The 18,352-nt window shown below is 49.8% G+C and overlaps 1 protein-coding gene across 4 annotated transcripts in view; it reads right to left on the bottom strand.

Moving 5' to 3' along the window:
- The window catches only part of pard3bb (par-3 family cell polarity regulator beta b), a 157,672-nt gene that overhangs the window by 80,344 nt on the left and 58,976 nt on the right, over positions 1-18,352 (bottom strand). For 2 of the 4 annotated variants that reach the window (XM_049005888.1, XM_049005886.1), the window contains 6 exons: positions 17,147-17,236; positions 12,528-12,653; positions 11,572-11,957; positions 10,604-10,743; positions 10,298-10,426; positions 1,404-1,589 (listed from right to left, as the gene is read on the bottom strand). In XM_049005888.1, coding sequence (XP_048861845.1) covers positions 1,404-1,589; positions 10,298-10,426; positions 10,604-10,743; positions 11,572-11,957; positions 12,528-12,653; positions 17,147-17,236 — 1,057 coding nt within the window. The remainder of the gene's footprint in view (positions 1-1,403; positions 1,590-10,297; positions 10,427-10,603; positions 10,744-11,571; positions 11,958-12,527; positions 12,654-17,146; positions 17,237-18,352) is intronic. The other 2 variants (XM_049005889.1, XM_049005887.1) reach the window with 2 other exon arrangements.

Genomic DNA, 18,352 nt, shown 5'->3' with positions numbered 1-18,352 from the left:
CCATCATAAAAACTGATAAGCTAGGTGTAGAATCCAGAGAGAAACGCACAAACATGCAACCTGCCAATCACCCATACAAACACACAGACAGATTGAGAGACACACACAAACAAGCAAGCTGCCAATCACCCATACAAACACAGACAGACAGACACACACACTCTAATACAACCTTTCTCAGACTCTTGAGCAAGCAGCTCATTGGAAGGTTTACAGGGCTTATAAGGGTGCAGGTGTTCATTGGGGGCCTCGACGACCCCGCACAGATCTTATCTCCACACAGAAAAAGCATACGATGTGTTCAGCTAGAACTCCTTTCCTGGGTTAGCGTGAACGGATGAAAGGGGGAAAAAGAAGAGAAAAATGGAGAAAGCAGAAAGGAGGGAAAAGATCCAAGGTATTTCAAAAACACGGGAGAGAAATGTCCTGAAAGACAGCCAGAGAAAGAGAGGAGATGTAGGGATAGAGAGGCAAGGGGACATGCACCTGGAGGAAGGGCAGGTTCCCCTGTGAACTGGGGCCCAGGCATTCCGCTGAAAAACTACAGTCATCCCATGACAGGGTCAAGGCAGCTAGCGGGGTGAGGTCAGAGGGCAGCGAACACACCACATGTTCTGCTCTGGGGCTAGGGAATCACCTCATAACAAAGCACGCATACGTGAAAGGTAAAGGGTTTGACTATAAAATAAACTGCACCATTTCAGTCAGTTGGATACATGGAGGAACCTTCATTAATGAGAGAGGAGGTCAGCTCAGCACTAGGACGAGTACCAACAAAGGAAGAGTGCTACTCCTATAGAAATACTACAGCAACAGCAGACGAATCATGGTGTTGACTAAATTATGCTAACAAATATGGAAAACAGCTCAGTGTTTGACAGATTGGAAGGGATCGGTTTATAATCCAGTACGAAAGAAAGGAGACCCAACGCAGTGTGCACACTATCATACAGTTCCCCTCAAATCACATGCCAGGAAGATTATGCTAGAGATCAGCCAGAGAGGATTAGAACCCTACACAGAACGGCAATGTAGGGATTTAGGAGCACACATTGACCTGGCATCTCCATGTTATTGATTACGTCTCTGGTGCCAGTGGTGCAGTTTCAACAGTAACCTCTGACACAGGAAGCACACATCAGACCACTGAGACGTTTACTGCATGCTGATGTGACTCGGATGCTTCGCGTATTTTATAATTTAAAAAAAAAAAAAAAAAAAAACAACTTCGGAACAAAATCTATGGTATTATTCTCTTTGTTGACATTTGTGCGAATACTGTGTATGTAATTCTCCCAGTGTCGTGCAGGACCCCTGACCAGGAAATGCACCTGGCAGATGGATGGAGAGATACATGTCCATAGATACACACAGTGTTTCAGTTTGTATGGCTACAGCTATACCTTAAAGGCTGCCCCTCCATGGATGATGGACTTGATGAAGATGCCCAGATCCTCTCCCGTCTCCCGAGATTTGTTCCCCTTCAGGCTCACTCCGAGGCCGGCAGAACCTGAGTCATTCAGGGGGACCTCGAACATCAGCTGCTCCTTACCCTCCATCAAGAGCGGGGCACCAGCCTGCTCCCCCTTCTGGGGGGGGGGGGTAGTTGAGAGAGAGAGGGAGGGAGGGAGGGAGAGAGAGAAAATGGAGCCCAGGGGTCATTTCATTTAAGCATAGAAAGGCAGCAAAAAGCACGTCATTTCTAAATGAAGTGTTTTAACCTCTTCATGCCAGAAGCTTCAGAGGTTTCTTGGTGGATTGATTATGTATAAGATTCCCCTAACGATTATTCATGGGACTCACTTTACTCAGGCTCATTTCATCGACGTCTTTATCTCCATGCCTTCCTCTCCATAATCACAACTGTATCATCTTAGCACCTGAAGCCAGATTTTTCACCCAAATGAAAGAGAGGAGGCAGGCAAAGATAAGAGTGTCATACTGCGCGTGACGCTGAGGAAAGCCACCCCTTTCTCGTCTCCAGGGAAACTGGCCAAAAATGAAACTTCATTGTTGGGGAAAATGCTATTCCTTGGGAAGCCAGAAAGGCCAACAAAAGCAAAAGTTATTCAAATGAACATTTTAAGTCTGAAAGATATATTAATACAGTAATGCACAGTAGGGCAAGACAGGTTACATGTCGTGTTCAGGGGAGACACAACGCATTACTGGTACTGATGACAGCTTTTAAAGGCAGACAGAGAGACAGGCAGGCAGGCAGGCAGACAGAGAGAGAGAGACAGGCAGGCAGGCAGAGAGATAGATTAATTCATCCTACCTTTACCCATATTAAAACAAACCCAGACAGCTACTGAGGTGCTATATGAAATACAGAGTAAGCCAGATGCGACTCAGCAGAGTTGAGAAAGGACAGAGAGCCCAGCTAAGGGTGCGCCTCTCTCGGCCACCACAAGGCGCACCGTTCAGCTCCTGCAGCCTCATCTCTAACCCCCGCAGGCCCCCACTAACTGTCGCACATATCACTGCCTTCAGTAGCCACATACTGTAGCAGTAGCTACACACAGTGCACTTTAAACTAAGGATCATATTGCCTCAGAGTGGATGTGGGTGGATTTACAGAGCCAACGATTGCTATCATTAAAAGGTTTAATTTTGTGCCCACGAGCACTTAAATATCAGTTTCCATTTTTCCGCTTATGTTTATCTTGACATTTGCTGGGCAGAGATGCTGCAATCAAAGTCTATCTGAGAGCAGAAACCTTGAGGATTGCGTGTCCACTGGGTCGCCAGTGACACCCCAGACCAAGGAGCGTACAAAATGACCCCCCAGTGCTGCATGAAGGTGTCACATACCCCTTCCCCACGTCTGTGTGTGCATGCAGCCTCCCCCCACCCCCATATTTATCAGAGCATTAATGCTGATTATAGGCATTTAATCAGCCACTGGCTGATTAGCGCCCCCTTCCAGACAGGAGTCAGTATAGCAGCCCAGGTATTCATCTCCTCCTCCAGTGATGCCCACATTGTTGAGCCATATTTAATATAGAAGATACTCCAGTCAGAGCCGGCATGGTGGTGCAGTGGTTAGCACTGTTGCCTCACATCTCTGGGTCCCAGATTCGAGTCTTCGCCTGGGTTATATGTATGTGGAGTTTGCATGTTATCCCCATGTCGTCGTGGGGTTTCCTCTGGGTACTCCGGTTTCCCCCCACAGTCCAAAAACATGCTGAGGCTAACTGGACTTGTCAAATTGCCCGTAGGAATGCATGTGAGAGTGAATGGTGTGTGAGTGTGCCCTGCGATGGGCTGGCCCCCCATCCTGGGTTGTTCCCTGCCTCGTGCCCATAGCTTCCAGGATAGGCTCCGGACCCCCCACGACCCAGTAGGATAAGCGGTTTGGAAAATGGATGGATGGATACTCCAGTCAAAAATGATGGCCAGGATAATGAAAATAATATTTAACATGGAGACTGCTTCAGTTGCTATTAGTCATAAAACAAAAAATAAGGGCGCCACCACTTTATTACTGTGAAGTTCTGCTGCCTGGTGATTTTACCCATTACAATTTTTCATCTGTCAAACTGTCATAACCAGTGCAGGTCCAGCTCCAGCCCCTAAACCAAAGGAATGAGAGAGAATATCTCACACTTTAATATCGCTCTCAGTGATTGGCTGAACACTGTGTCATCATAATTCATCTTATAGAGGAATGTTTCACGCCACGCTGTTTAGACATATTTCTCTTCAAAATGGCACTTTTCAGTAAATATTGTCAAAGTGAAATAGTGTCTCAAGTACACAAGTCTAATAATTTATCTCAGTTTCAGTAGAGATTTGCATACTGGGACCTAGTCATCAGTCCAAAATGAAAAGTGTTTCATCTTCGCAGTATACAGCTCTTAGTGTACTACGCCTCCACAGCTGGCTGCATAATTTCTCAATTAAACAACCAGTACTTTTCGGTTGAGGTAATACTAGCTAATATTCCACATCTAGTTGATGTACTTCCATTTTCTGGTATTAAGATTACTTATGGCTGTGTTTGTCTGATGGCACATGGATGCCATGCCATTAGATCAGCTACCATTACATCAGCCAATCAAGCATTTCAATCCGTCTGGCCCTGTAACTGCAGTCCATGGCCTTGTCTGTGTTCTTGATTGCAGTGGGAGGGATCAAACAATCATCAGGCTTCTGCCCGTTTGGCTGCGGCTGGTCTTATTCTAAAAGGCCGTACAGCTTGTGACAGACAGACCCTTTCTCAGATGACAAAGAAAGTGACCCAGGATAGGAATCACAGATAGACCGGACCTGTAAGAGGCCCAGAGGGAGGGAATGGCCTCATCCCCCTCTCTGGGGTTTTCCCAAAGATGACTCAATAAGGTGGGTCAAAGGTCAGAGGGCCTAGCATACTACAATCGCCTGGGGCCCAAGAAGGACGATATCAAGACCCCAAACAAGGCCCAATAGATCCAGGCCTTCAGAGTGCAAAAAAGGGGAACGTGCAACATGCGAATGGACCAACTGCTGTTGTCAGTTCTTACTGCTTCATTTACATAGCAAAACATAACCCTTTAATTCTGTTAATGCCAGCCATAAACAAACGTAGCGGGGATCAATATTCATTTTAACAGTGAGCCTGAGAGGCAGATTTTGAGATAAGGTGGAGGGTATGAGCACTGACACGCGTGTGCCACCATGAGCGCAGAGTACACCGGCCACTCGTCACGTGCCAGTCCGACTCCCAAAGTCAGACATGACTGCCCACAGGTGTCCCCCGTCCCACTCAAGGATGCAGAAGACTAACCCATGGGGGATTCGCAAAAAAGGCATGCATGAATAAATGGAGACTTTAATCAGGCCACTAAGCTCGGCGACTTGCTACGATGTTTGGACAGCTGTTATCCTGTTTGTGCACAGTAGTTGTTTAGCTGATGCGGAGATAAGTGAGCAGAAACAGGTGTCTGTGAGATACTGGGGGGTCTCCCGGGGGCCCGATACACCTTCTCGCCAACAGTCCGACCCGAACTCCGAAAGGGGCGGGGTGCCAGGAACGGCTAAAGCGGCTTATTGGGCAGAACAACCAGGTCCATCGTCTCATTAAAAGCGCCCGTTAAGCCTCGACGACTGACAGCCCATCCAACAAAAGGAGCCGGTTGTTATTGTGCTTTGAGGAGACTTGGGATGGCGGCGTGAGGTGGGCAGGAGGTGATAACATGCACCCTCTTTGTCACTCAGAATTAAAACGAGCCTTTCAAAGCAGTGGATTAAAGGTGTGAGCGACATTCAATTAAGATGAGATCTGCGGCTCTTAAAGCCGGAGCGGCATCTCCTCTGGACCGTCACACGCAGCCAGAGAGCAGCGCCTATTAATCCCCCTAATGGGCCCGCATCTCCCTCCCATAAGCATCAGCCAGGAGAAACACCAGCATGCCCAGAAACCTGCGCCTCATCCGTCACCCTGACAACTGCTGCCGTTTCCATAGCGGCCAGCGTGAAGATGTCACATGCTACCCGTCTCCTGCACGGGACGAGGATACAGGAAACTTAATGCAGCCGTGGGATAGGTCGCGGGATCTCGGACGCCGGAGGTGTGACTCGATAGCCTCACCCACGCTGAAGGCGACACTGTGCGATTCTCCGCACGCAGCACTTCTGGTGACCTACACCGTTGCCACGGTGGAAACGGCTCCTTTCCGTTTCAGCGGCGCCCTCCACTCCGAGCGTCTGCTGACACCAATGACAGAAAAGTGCTGACTGCACATCACAAAAAAAAAAAAAAAAAAACTTCTTAGGCTGCTCTTTCCAAGTTAATTCAGGCTAACATGCGACGAGCCGACGACACACAGAGGTCACAGCATCCAAAAGCCAGACTGCAGAAACACCACGAGTGAGTGACAGCAATACAGAGCAATGGGTCGGAGGCAAGATCACGGAGCTTTACCTACCAGAACCTCCCTGCCTATGAATCCAACTATTTCTTTGATAATATCTAAACACACAACTTTAAAACTGGCTGAGACTCTACACAAGGCACCGAGAGGGTGGGGTGCACAGATTGAGTTTCAAGGGGCTTATGTTGCGCGCCCAGTAAACAGCAAGCATGCACTAATTCGTGCCGATCGATTGGTTGTAAGGAGAGCTGCCACTGACTGTTCCCACGAGGGCTGTGCCAGCACTGCCGCCCGCCGCTGTCCCCAAGCGCCGCTTCGTGGGAGCAGGGGCACCGGGGAGGCCGGCAGTCACCCTACGCTGCTGCAGAGAAAAGGCCAGCATATACCGATATCTCCGGCTATGTGTTTCTACTTTTCCATGAGCTGTGGGCTTCTCCATTTCCACAGTTAAATTTACCCTCAACTGGGCATTCTAAAGAGATCCACAGGATGACATATTGAAAAAATGTGTCACATCAACAACACGGTAACGCTGCCAGCTGCAATGGTGAAAGAACAGTGAAGACGGGGGATTTCTGTGCTACATTCAAGAAATACTTTTCGAAGATTCCGGATCATGTTGTAAAAAGGACACATTTAGAGCCAAATCATTTCAAATGTTTCACAAAGCAGCTAATGAACATTTATGATGCCTGAGACACAGACCAGGCTAGCGCTGCCGTCTGCCAGGGAGGCCGTCACACAAGACAGGTTTAGACTCACATTCTACACAAACAATATGGCAAGCACTCCATTGGCTGCTCAAAGATGATGGCTCCTCCTTCTGGGGATGCGGCCTGGGAGAGTCAGCACAAAGGCAGGTATGTCGCAGTACCTTGGGTCTCCTCAGCGCTAATCACTGACGCCAGGACACAGAAATCTGAGCGAGTGATGAAGACTCGGATGAGGTATCCATTTATAAAAACGTACCCCCGTCGACCACTTCTGCTTTCTCCATTCCAGTAAGCAGCAAACGCAAGCATGTGGCACTGCATGATAGACACAGGGTGCCTGAGGTGTGCGGTCGCCTAGCGGCTGTGATTTCGTCGGTGCGTGGGAGACTGGCATTCAGGGAGGTTTCAGCTGTCAGTCACGCACACACTGTCACACAAGAACAGATGGCGAGGGAGAAGCAGGACAGGCAGCGGCCACCATTACACCCTCCTTACTCACAGCACAAGAGCCCCAAATACTGGCAATGAAAGCCTGCTCGTTTTAGGGAAGTTTTTCTACAGGGTATCAGTGGTTCAATTACCCAGCAAAGCTGTTAAATCCCCCTCCCATGAAACACGTGCACAACCACACCAGTAAGCATTCTGCGTACACACACACACACACACACACACACACACACACACACACACACACACACACACACACACACACACACACACACACACACACACACACACACACACACACACACACACACACACACACACACACACACACACAGAGGCTGATTCCATCCACAATCATTCATCAAAAAGAGGCTATTAATGTCTGGTGTGGATAGAGTTTGCGTTCTTCAGTCACCTTTCCCTACCTTCCTTATTCAGGAAGCTGGCAAGATCAGAGGGTTAAAGCTCTCTCATAAGAATCACTTACACACTAGCTGTGCCCATGTCAAATGACAGGGCAGGATAAACCATGAACAAACACAAAACTAGTATAATACACCATCTATAAAAAGGTCTTAACCCAAAATACCCGGCACTGAATCTGGAGTCAAAGCAAGTAGCTGTATAATGTGGCATAAGTGGAAGATCAAGAGGCAAAGACAGCTCGGTGTGGGAGGAGAGAGCAGGGCCACACAGGGCCTTCTTTACATCATAACTGAAGTTCAAGGCTGAAGAACGGGGGATTTCTCTTTTACTTAAGAAGACTTGCATGCTTTCCCAGCGATGTGCAGTCCTGCCACAGACTTTAGCTGCGTATGTATGTGCGCCGTCTGGAGATGCCAAAGCCTGATGCGGCTGATAAGGCTTAAACGCTCCGCCTCCCTGAGGGCCAATGGCTGCGCAGAACACCATAGGAATCCCGCAGCATGAGGCTGACATCACATCCACTTTTCAAGCCAAGGTTTCTGCTCGGCTAGGAAGTAACAGTCAGCTCCCCGGTTTGCCCCCCTGCGTCACACACAGGGCACCTTCCCCCATCCCAGGACTGCTCTGTAATGAATGTGCTTCTCGCTTTTTATTTAATTGGATACTGTGACACAGCAACACTCTAAACTTCAGGGAAAATTAGTGCTCATTTTTTATCCTTTGTTCCAAAGTCAAATCTAATTATCACAATTACTATATCATCTCTCTCTCTCTGTCTCTCGAGCGACGTCCAGCCCCCCCAGAGAGCTCGGCTCGGCACAACACAGCATGGCTGTGCTGGCCATATATGCCGTGGCCACTTAGCTGAGCACAGTCTGTCACTCCCCATGCTTCACACCCACCTGTCCCCCAGCTGACGCCTGCCTGCCCTCAGCCGCTCTACTACAGACCCGCCCAGGAAGCAAATCACTGATGTACAGGCCTTTTTAAGTCTGTCCCATGAAGATACGAGTATAACACCCTGGTACAGCCTGCACAAGGCCGAAGGCGTCCCAGAAGACTCCCGCTCCCTCTGCTAGTGTGCAGTCCCCCCCCCACCGGCACTCTCACGGCCTCAGAAACATCTCTGTAAAAAGACGCAGCCCACACATTCCGGGCGTGGTTGGCGCGAGCACTGTGCTATTTGGGACACGTCCAGACCAAACCCGGGAGGGGGGCGTGGAACCCCCCAATTCCCGGGCATTGACACACCTGGCCCTGGCATCTCATGGAGAGCTGTCAGCCCCAGAGCGCAGACAGGATCATTTTCCGTGAGGAGAGACAGAGGCAGCTTCCACCGTGAGACAGCAGCTCCGAAAGAGCATCACAGTGAGCATTTAGACTGCAGTCTAAGACGCAGCCTCAAGGACAGAAGCGAGAGCTTCCCAAATCACCATGTTCAATCAGCACGCCTTTTATCCCAAACCAATGCGTGATTATTTTTGGAATAAGAAATTTTAAGCATTCATCTGCAAAAACACATGTATTCTTTTAAAATCGAAGGACAGGATTCATTGTTTGGTACAGCTCTGACTGACTGCACGCGGTCTGTCGCTTCCAGCAGGGTGCTCAGGTCCACAGGGTCTACATTAGCTCACTTGTACAAAAGATGACGCCCCCAGGGGAGCACGACCGCAAATAAGAGAGAGAACCCCCAGGGGGACTTAAGCAGGAGACTTGTAAGGGCTCTCAGAATCATGAGAGAGACATTAAGCAGCATTGCTGAGGACCGTGTTCTTGGGGCTGTAATTTCCTGAGTTTATACGCCTGTGAGCTGGCTCACCGTGCGTCGCAAATGACCCACCGGCAGAGAGACGTTTTTCAGATAAACAGCACAAAGACATGGCATCAACGGTTTCCAAAACCCTCTTCCAGTATGGTGAACGTCAGTGGTATTGCCGTGGCAACAGATCTGACACTCATCTCTCTCACTCTCTCTCTCTGCGCTCCCTCCCTCGAGAGCCTATCATTTTCAAAAAGTGTCAGAAGGGGCAAGAGCACAGTGACTGGCTTCAGTGCAATAGAGGGAGATGTGGTGGGGGGGTGGGGGGCAAACGCAGCTGCCCTGTGTCCTGCAACAGGAACGGGGAGGAGAACGCGTGGTGCCCAGGCGAGGTGCTGAGCGACAGCGCAGACAGGGAGAGAGATGAGTGTTGAATCTGTTGCCACGGCAATGCCGCTGACATTCACCATACTGGAAGAGGGTTTCGGAAGAGAGCACAAGCACACACTGGTACAGTGGGGCTCACGGGAGTAGGGCCCAGCAAACAACACTGAATGAGGGCAGTCTGCAGTTCTCGGATTCACACATAACTGCAAAAAACTGCATTTAACTGTAGCATCAGAAATTGCAAATAAGTGGAGGGCTCTGATTATGTGACGAAATTGCTATTGAGCCTGGGCCAATGAATGTGGAAGAAGGGGCCAGGCAGCCCACCTAACTGGGAGAGTGACAGATGGACCCGTTTCACACCTCGGGTCCAATGGGCTCCTCTTAAGCAAGTCCATTAAAGCCGCCAGGAAGGCCAGAGACTGTCTGCATAAGAGGGCAGCAGCTTCAGAAAAGCACCAGTGCAGTGTCATTCTGTGCAATGCAGTGGCAGTTCTGGACAGCTGCAGGAACCTGGACAGAGCAGGTTCTGGGGGAAGGAGATGCTGTTTTATCCCACTAATGTGTCTATGAGCAAACTGTCAGGCCTTAAAGTCTCTGTTAATTAAATACAAACAATAAGGTAATGACGTGTATAATATCATGGCTGACACGAGTATCATTAGGGCACATCTTCCAGCCAACTTATGGGTTTTGAAGGCTCTCACCAGCTCCCGGGGCAGGAAGACCTCCTCCGGCCGAGCCACCACCAGAGTGACGTTCTCTCCCTGCTTGGTGCTGCGCAGCATGGCGACCAGCTCCTCCTGGGTCCGGCCGGTTATGTCCACGCCGTTCACCTGGGGGAACAGCAGCGATAAGCCTGCTGAGAGCCGGCCTCCATTGTTCCCTGCACCTCCACTACAGGTGGTGCCACCAGCAACCCACCAACTGCGCCCTCAGTTACATACCATGTGCCCATAACCCCTCATATGTAAAGCCGTATCGGGCTGGTACATAGCTGCCCATTCACTCACTTCCAGAATCCTGTCTCCCGACTGCAGGCGGCCGTCTTTAACAGCAGCTCCGCGGGGCAGGATATTCTTGACGAGGATCGGACTGGGCCCATGCACCGATGAGTCCCGGGTGACTACGGTAAAACCCAGACCTTCTGTACCTGGGAGAAAAGGTGAGAAATAAGAGAAGTGTCACCACCACATGGCCCTGAACCTACAATCAAAAGAATTCTAGCACCGACAGCCCCCAGTAGCTTGCTCTCGCTCTCACACTTCCAGACTGATTTCTGCTGGCCGGAGGTGTGACTCGCGATACCAATTCACCAAGTTGCCTTTCCCGAGAAATAAACGGGAACACTTCAGAGGGTCCATTCGGAGCGGGTCAGGCCCCAGGGCTGCCTTACAAGGTGCCACCCCTCCCAGTAAACGCATATCCCTGCCCTACCGAGAGCACTTGGATGTACTGAGCTGGCGGGACCTGCAAGAGTAACAGCCGCACGAGGCTGAGTAGCTGGCGAGACATGAGAGAAGAACAAGACCACCTGTGCTGCTTGAAGGAAGTGAAGTTAGTCTGGATACGTGAGCTGTTACCCAGCTGCTGCTGTCCAAAGCAGGACTGATCTAAAGCAGCACGTTCCCGTAACCCTGGGTGGGATGGAGCGGAAGGTTAAAACGAAAGAAGCTAACTCTGATGTCCTGTGATGTAAAATGGAACAGGCTTGTGCTGATGCCTTTTTTAGGATATGCCGCTGAGTATGAGAAGATGAGCACACCAAAAAGCCAAGCACAGCACAAGAGACTAGCTGTATTTTGAGGTTTTCATGTAGCTTCCTATGATCTGCAGTTGTACTATTAAATTTATATTTCTGGTAAGAGTCTGGTAGATTCAAGGTAAAAGCAGTTCCTCATCTCTGATCAGGGAAGAGCTGAAAACTGCAGGCAGAAGCATGTCATCACAGGTATCACGAGCACGGCTGAGCCGTACTTACCTTTCTTCAGGTCGATCTTCAGCTTCTTTCCCGCCTTTTTACTGGTGGGGGTCACCACAGGAGCTAGGCCAGGACTCTTCGGCAGTGGGCTGCTGCTACTACTGCTGCTTTTAGAGGAGAATGGTCCTGGGGTCATGACCTCGGGTGCAGGGCTGGCCTGAAGCTCAGCAGACCGTGTGGTGGGCTCAGGGGTTCGGGCTTGGGAGTCGGCGTGCCTGGCATCAGGCTTAAGCGACAGTGGCCGGCCTTTAGCCGCCGCATCAGGCCCCTCCGGGTTGAAGAGCTGCCCGATGAGGCTCTTCTCATAGCGCTGCTTGTTGGCCACAGGCAAGACCTCCAGTCGCACTGTGGGGGACCGCATAGCCAGCCGGAAGACGTCCTGGGACCTGCGAAGGGGGCAGAAATTGCCACGTCACGGATCACAGGATATGTATGTACCTTGTTATCAGTTAGGGGGCAGATATACAGCAAACTTCAAACTAGGCTGAAGTGGTACATTAGGCTAATGACTAATGGTTTTTACCTCTTCTTCCCAAATGAATAATTCTGAAATATTTACTACACTTTCAGGCTCTTTCTCCATTTAGTCTTTTTTAAAAACACAGAAATGCCAGCTTGGGAACAAAGGGCAGAGGCGAGCAGAGGCCATCACCAGCAGCCCCCCTTCCCTCCCCCCCCCAATCAGGCTCACCCCGGCTGCAAGAGGCTTCAAAAACCCTTTTCTAATGGCTGCAGTTCTGCTCCTTCTGAAGTCTGTCCAATATTGTGATAGCCATAAATGGAGCTATTCTCCACAACAATGCGTTATGGGAGGCGAAGATGCGCGGCTCTGATACTGCAGGGGGAGCAGCGCCTTTGTAAGAGCACAAAGAGCCCCCGGACAACAAAGAGGCGCTGCGGGCATGACGGCCGGCCACACGCCGGCCGCAGGCCTCCATCAAAGGCCTGGTACTTACTGCGCAAAGGACTTATCCATTAATTCGCTGTCATTGATTTTCACGATACACTCGTCGTCCTGGAAGATGCCTTCCCTCTTGGAGCGGCTGTTTTCCTCCACAGAGCGGATGTGCAGGCCCAGCGCCCTGCAGACGGGTACACGCACGCAGAAAATGAGGAGAAAAAGCACACAGCTGGGGCGCGGGCAGTGCGCAAGTGCCTTTCAGACAGGCCCAGCGCCCTGCAGATGGGTACACGCACGCAGAGAATGAGGAGAAAAAGAAGAACACAGCTGGGGCGCAGGCAGCGCGCAAGTGCCTTTCAGACAGGCCCAGCGCCCTGCAGACGGGTACACACACGTAGAGAATGAGGAGAAAAAGCACACAGCTAGGGCGCGGGCAGCGCACAAGTGCCTTTCAGACAGGCCCAGCGCCCTGCAGACGGGTACTCACACGCAGAGAATGAGGAGAAAAAGAAGCACACAGCTGGGGCGCGGGCAGCGCGCAAGCGCCTTTCAGACAGGCCCAGCGCCCTGCAGACGGGTACACACACGCAGAGAATGAGGAGAAAAAGAAGCACACAGCTGGAGCGCGGGCAGCGCACAAGCGCCTTTCAGACAGGCCCAACGCCCTGCAGACGGGTACACGCACGCAGAGAATGAGGAGAAAAAGAAGCACACAGCTGGGGTGCGGGCAGCGCACAAGCGCCTTTCAGACAGGCCCAGCGCCCTGCAGACGGGTACACGCACGCAGAGAAGGAGGAGAAAAAGAAGCACACAGCTGGGGCGCGGGCAGTGCGCAAGCGCCTTTCAGACAGGCCCAGCGCCCTGCAGACGGGTACACGCACGCAGAGAATGAAGAAAAAAAGAAGCACACAGCTGGGGCGCGGGCAGCGCGCAAGCGCCTTTCAGACAGGCCCGCCGCCGCAGGCCAGCCACAAAAAAGTCAGGAATACTCATTTTCATTTCATACGAGCTGCTAAAATAGAATCACAGGAGGTGATGAGGTGCACGGTTGAAGGAAGATTCTCGGTGATTGCTGAAGGCTTTCTCTCCATCTTCAGCTTCCCAGCTCCTCTCAGGCAGGCCAGAAAAGTACCACCGAGGCTCCCTTTTACACAACATCTCCTCTTCCCTTCTACAGACAAACTGCTATTTTTTAACCAGTTTCACTGGACTCTTACTGTTTTTCTTTCATTCTAGAGCTGCAAGCCAGCCTGTCCAAGCCCCAAGTATTTACGCAGCACTTTCATTTCTCTGACACATTTGTAAACTCTTGGGATTGCAAACTTAGCTAATTTTAGAAATGGGAGAACTACCCGGGGTTAATTAATGCAGCAGCAGCCACTAAGGAGTGAACAACAATACCTCACAATAAATGAACAAGTCAGCAGATGACATGGAACATTAAGATTCTCCTGAATGTGTGAAAGCAGATGGGTCAGGAGTAACTTACAAAACACGCAGTGTTTCCAGAGCAAGTGCAAGGCCGCCGAAAGAGCAGAGCAACGTAAGACTGCAAATGGGAAGGTACTGGAACTGCATCAGTGTAAACATGCTAAGGGTTTTAAAAGCAGCAGACGCAGTACAGAGACAAGCCTGAACATCAGAAACCAGACTTTAAACCCAGGGGTGTGAAGCCAGCTGCAGCATATCAGGCCCCAGCACTGGCCCTTGGAAAGCTCTACCCCATTGCGAATGTATGGCTCCCCAGGTATAAAGCTCTGCTCTCAAAACTCAAATAACCATCTTTCTACTGCGAAAAGAAACCTAGCACTACAACTCTAATCAAATGCAAATTACATCAAAATTCAGCATTTCATACATATAGAAGTTCCACAGAACACTGCATGTCACTAACCTCCCACTCTCTCACCCTCTCTTATATAACAGCTACATAGTTAGTGCCTGTTATTACAATCCTCCCCTCTAAACATTATACTCTGCATCCAGGAGACAACATCCAAATTAGATATCCGCTTTCTATTAATTACGCACAATATACAAATATCTGTACTGCACCATACACTGTAATTAGGAAATTACAGGCGATGTTGACACGGGTGACATAAAACATGCCTTTGTTTGTTGTTGTTGATCAGCACAATCTAAATTTAATCCTTTAATCAATATCAGTGGCAAACGTGAACACATATCCAGATTCACATTAAAAATGATACTGACATTACCGAAGGGTTTTGATCACAGACACAGCAATATTAAATCAGTGACTGCATTTGATACTCGCATAGCGCTGATCATTGATGAATCCAGCTCATTTACATTTCTGGTTCGCTGGTAAATCAGTCAGACAGAAAATGGAAGGCATTAAACACTAGCAGCAGCATCACACCACTGGATTACAAAAAAAACATATGCTGAAAAGTGAATGCGGAGGGATGGCTTTGACTGGCAGGGGGGACACTTTACCCCCTAAATTCCCAGAGATAGGCAGGCGGAGGCAGCTAAAACTGGCTCTGGCACTGCAGGTGTGAGCAATACGCCCAGAGGGCACTAAAAGCAACCCTGGGGCTGCTGTGTGTCCAGTAGCGCCAGATGGTCATTCGCTCCGCTAACCAGGGCGACTCTGGAGCAGGCGGCAGTACGACTCCCCCCTTTTCGGAGGGACTGGATTTTATGGTCTCATGAAGAGCCCGTGAAGCCCCCCCTGTGGGAAATCTATCAGGAAAGCCCCCTAATTCATTCTGACACACCTCAGACTACGGACAAAGATGGCTTGAATATAGAACACATTACCTGCAGTGTCACTGTAACAAGGATCTATGAAGGATGAAATTCAAACCATACCTACTTTAAGCGTGCTCCTCCTCCCCCATCCAGTGTACCCCACCTCTCCCTTCCAGCATGCTCCGCCCTACCCCATCCAGTGCACCCCAACTCCCCCATCCAGCGTACCCCACCTCCCCAATCCTGCATGATCTGCCTGACCCCCATCCAGTGTACGCTGACTCTGCCATTTGTCCACCATCCAGTGAACCCCACCTCCCCCATCCAGGATTTTCCACCTGTCCTCCATCCAGTATATCCCACCTCCACCGTCCAGAGTGCTCCACCTATCCCCGATCCAGTGTACCCCCCTACGCCTGCAAAGCATGCCCCGCTTCCCCCACCCAGCACGCTCACATGTCCCCTTTGGCCCCCGCTGCTTAACGTTTAGCCACTCTCCTTTTCCCCTGCATAATATCTTAATGAGTTTCCCGGAGATGGCTGAACCCCTTCCGGGATATCTTCAAAGGCAGTGCGCTTTAATGGGCTGGCTTTCAGAGAGCCAGGCCTTAAGCATGTCACAGAAGGCCTCAGACACACACATCTGCACCACTACGCTTCCTCCCTACCTCCAGATCTCCCACACCCCCCACTCCACCCCCACTGTCACAGTTCATTGTCATTTTCAAGGAACCCATTCAACTGCTGGGAAATCTATACTTTCCCTGCTCTGCGGCAAATGCATTAAACACACGTTTGATGCGCAGTGTTCTGAAATATAACGTCTCAAAGACGCGTCCTATAGCAAGTTCACCAGACCAGAGAAAACGTTAATGGAAACATTTGCGCAAATGCTAAGTGTAAAATGAGGTGTGTAACTCAGGACCCAGACTGTGATGGCTATACAGAAAGGCAAAGAAATAAAGGAACAGCCCCAATGAACACAAAAAAGCAGACACTATTGACCATGGCTTCTAATTCACTTCGATTTTTAGATTTTTGCTGTTATCCATTGTTTTTATTTTGTTTCATTCTTGTAATCATTTACTCTTTTTGGCCAATTTATACATGTTCATTGGTTTTTATGACATACAGTACTTTGGTCAACGTGTGTTGTTTTAAAAGCGCTTTACAGTATAAAGAAGACATTGAATGTTGACATTAACTGTGCCTTTTGCATGTCTACTTGTGGATTAAGTGATTAGGTTTTACTTGCCACATCACTTTACAGCCTGTCCAAAACTGAAGAAATAAGGCAAACAGTAGGGTGAGGTATTGTGTCTTACAGTAAGACATCTCAGATATATGTTTCCTTTTTGTGCAAGTCATGGTCGTTTATAAGCCTCTTACACGAGAATCATGTTGAAATGCATTTTCGCATCCTGCTCAAAGTGCTGATTCCTCAATCCCGCCGCATTCGGCAGCAGCGACGGTCATTTTTCAGATGCTTCTGTATTAGCTGGACTGGGTTTCATTCCGAGGCAAGCTTGCCACTTGGCTGCTTGATTACCAGTCATGAGCAGCAAGCAAATAGCGGCAATATCCCACATTAAAATAAATGTTCGAGCGCAACGAAAGTCTGCCCACCATCACTCTCAACTGGAGAAGCAGATTAGAAAATTAATGGCTGGAAGGGCTGGATAGCTGAAAAATATTCCAACAGGATTCAATGCACCAACACAATCTATCACTGTCTCCCTGTGATTACAAAAGAGCTGTGTGTCATATAACAACATATGCCAAATAAAGACATACAAAATGAATCTTGATTGATGTAATATCCATGTTGGTTAATAGTGGTTATAAGAGCATCTGGAGCAGCAGTAGTTAGCAGACTGTTGTGCTTCATTTGAGAGAAAGGGAGTGGGACAGAAGGGCAGCTAAAGGCAGAGAGGGGAGACGGCTTTGGCTTACCGTCCACTCAGAGAGGAGCAGTATGGCACTACGTGTATCCCCAAAGGTCCGTGATCCCCAGAGATCTGCACCGTCCGGGTCAGGCTGCTGCTGGAACACAGAAGACAGGTGTGTGTGCCATACACTCCGTTTCCGGATGTTCAGTGTCTCTCACTTGCATGCGCACACACAGTCCAGTAGCCACTTCTGTCAGTTCTACGACTCACAATGAAATCAGCAGACTTGCACAATCAGGCAGTCATACAGAAATGGACAGGATTCAGCTTTTGTCCTTCGGCTTAGACTGGTCAGCGCATGGCAGCGTGGCTCTGAGTCAGTCCCATCACCAGCACATGATCTTGTTTTTGCAAACCCCATGCTATAGTTTCCATGACGGCCACATCACAGACAGACAGGATGCCCTTTTAAGTTCCCTTGCTGTAAATCTCTCTTTTGTCAATGTTTACTTTTCCCTGGCAAACGTTTCACGACTGGAGGGGGGGGGGGATGCTGATGGAGATGAAAACGGCAGGAAAGGAGGCTTTACTTTCTGGGTGAAAATGACACAGGCGAAGCCTCTATAAAGGAGATTATAACAGTGAGCATGAGCTCACGCTTTGCCAGGCAGTCAGACTCCACTCCCACCAAATCCAGTCAAAACAAAGAGCCCTAAATCTTTACTTTCCTATGGAGACTGACAGGACACCAGTCCCAAAATGGCATAAACAAGCAGTTCTTCTTTCCGCTTCTCACTTGCGCAGCATCAGCTAAAGCTGGTTCCAGGTCTCCCTTCCTGAGCCTGCGAGCCGCCTGACGGAGGGAGGGCTGACGGGAACAGCACGGTGACCCTCACGTGTCACTTTAATAAGGACTTCCCAACGCAGTTTAACTCGCCGTCTGGAGTTAATGAGTTTATCGGCCTGACCACACATGCTCTTGCTTCTCATTAATCCAGCGTTGACCTTTTCTGCCTCTGAGCTCCCCTCCTCTTCCCCCTAATCGTCACAGGCCTGTAATGGCTCAGAGTTGCTTGAGCCATTCAGCCGAAAAGGAGGGGCCTAGGATCGTGCAGGAGGTGGGGGGGGGGGGTGTACAGCAAGAGGGATAGTGAGGAAGAGAAGGAGAGGGACAGCCAGGCACACAGCAAGGGGGGGACAGCTATGTGGACAATGAAGGGGGAGAGCAAGGGGGACAGCTATGTGGACAGCGAGGGGGGACAGCTATGTG

Source organism: Brienomyrus brachyistius, chromosome 1 (assembly GCF_023856365.1).
Source record: "Brienomyrus brachyistius isolate T26 chromosome 1, BBRACH_0.4, whole genome shotgun sequence".
NCBI classification, from domain to species: Eukaryota; Metazoa; Chordata; class Actinopteri; order Osteoglossiformes; family Mormyridae; genus Brienomyrus; species Brienomyrus brachyistius.
The sequence above is the reverse complement of the archived record's forward strand: the minus strand, read 5'-3'. Positions and strand labels throughout refer to the sequence as shown.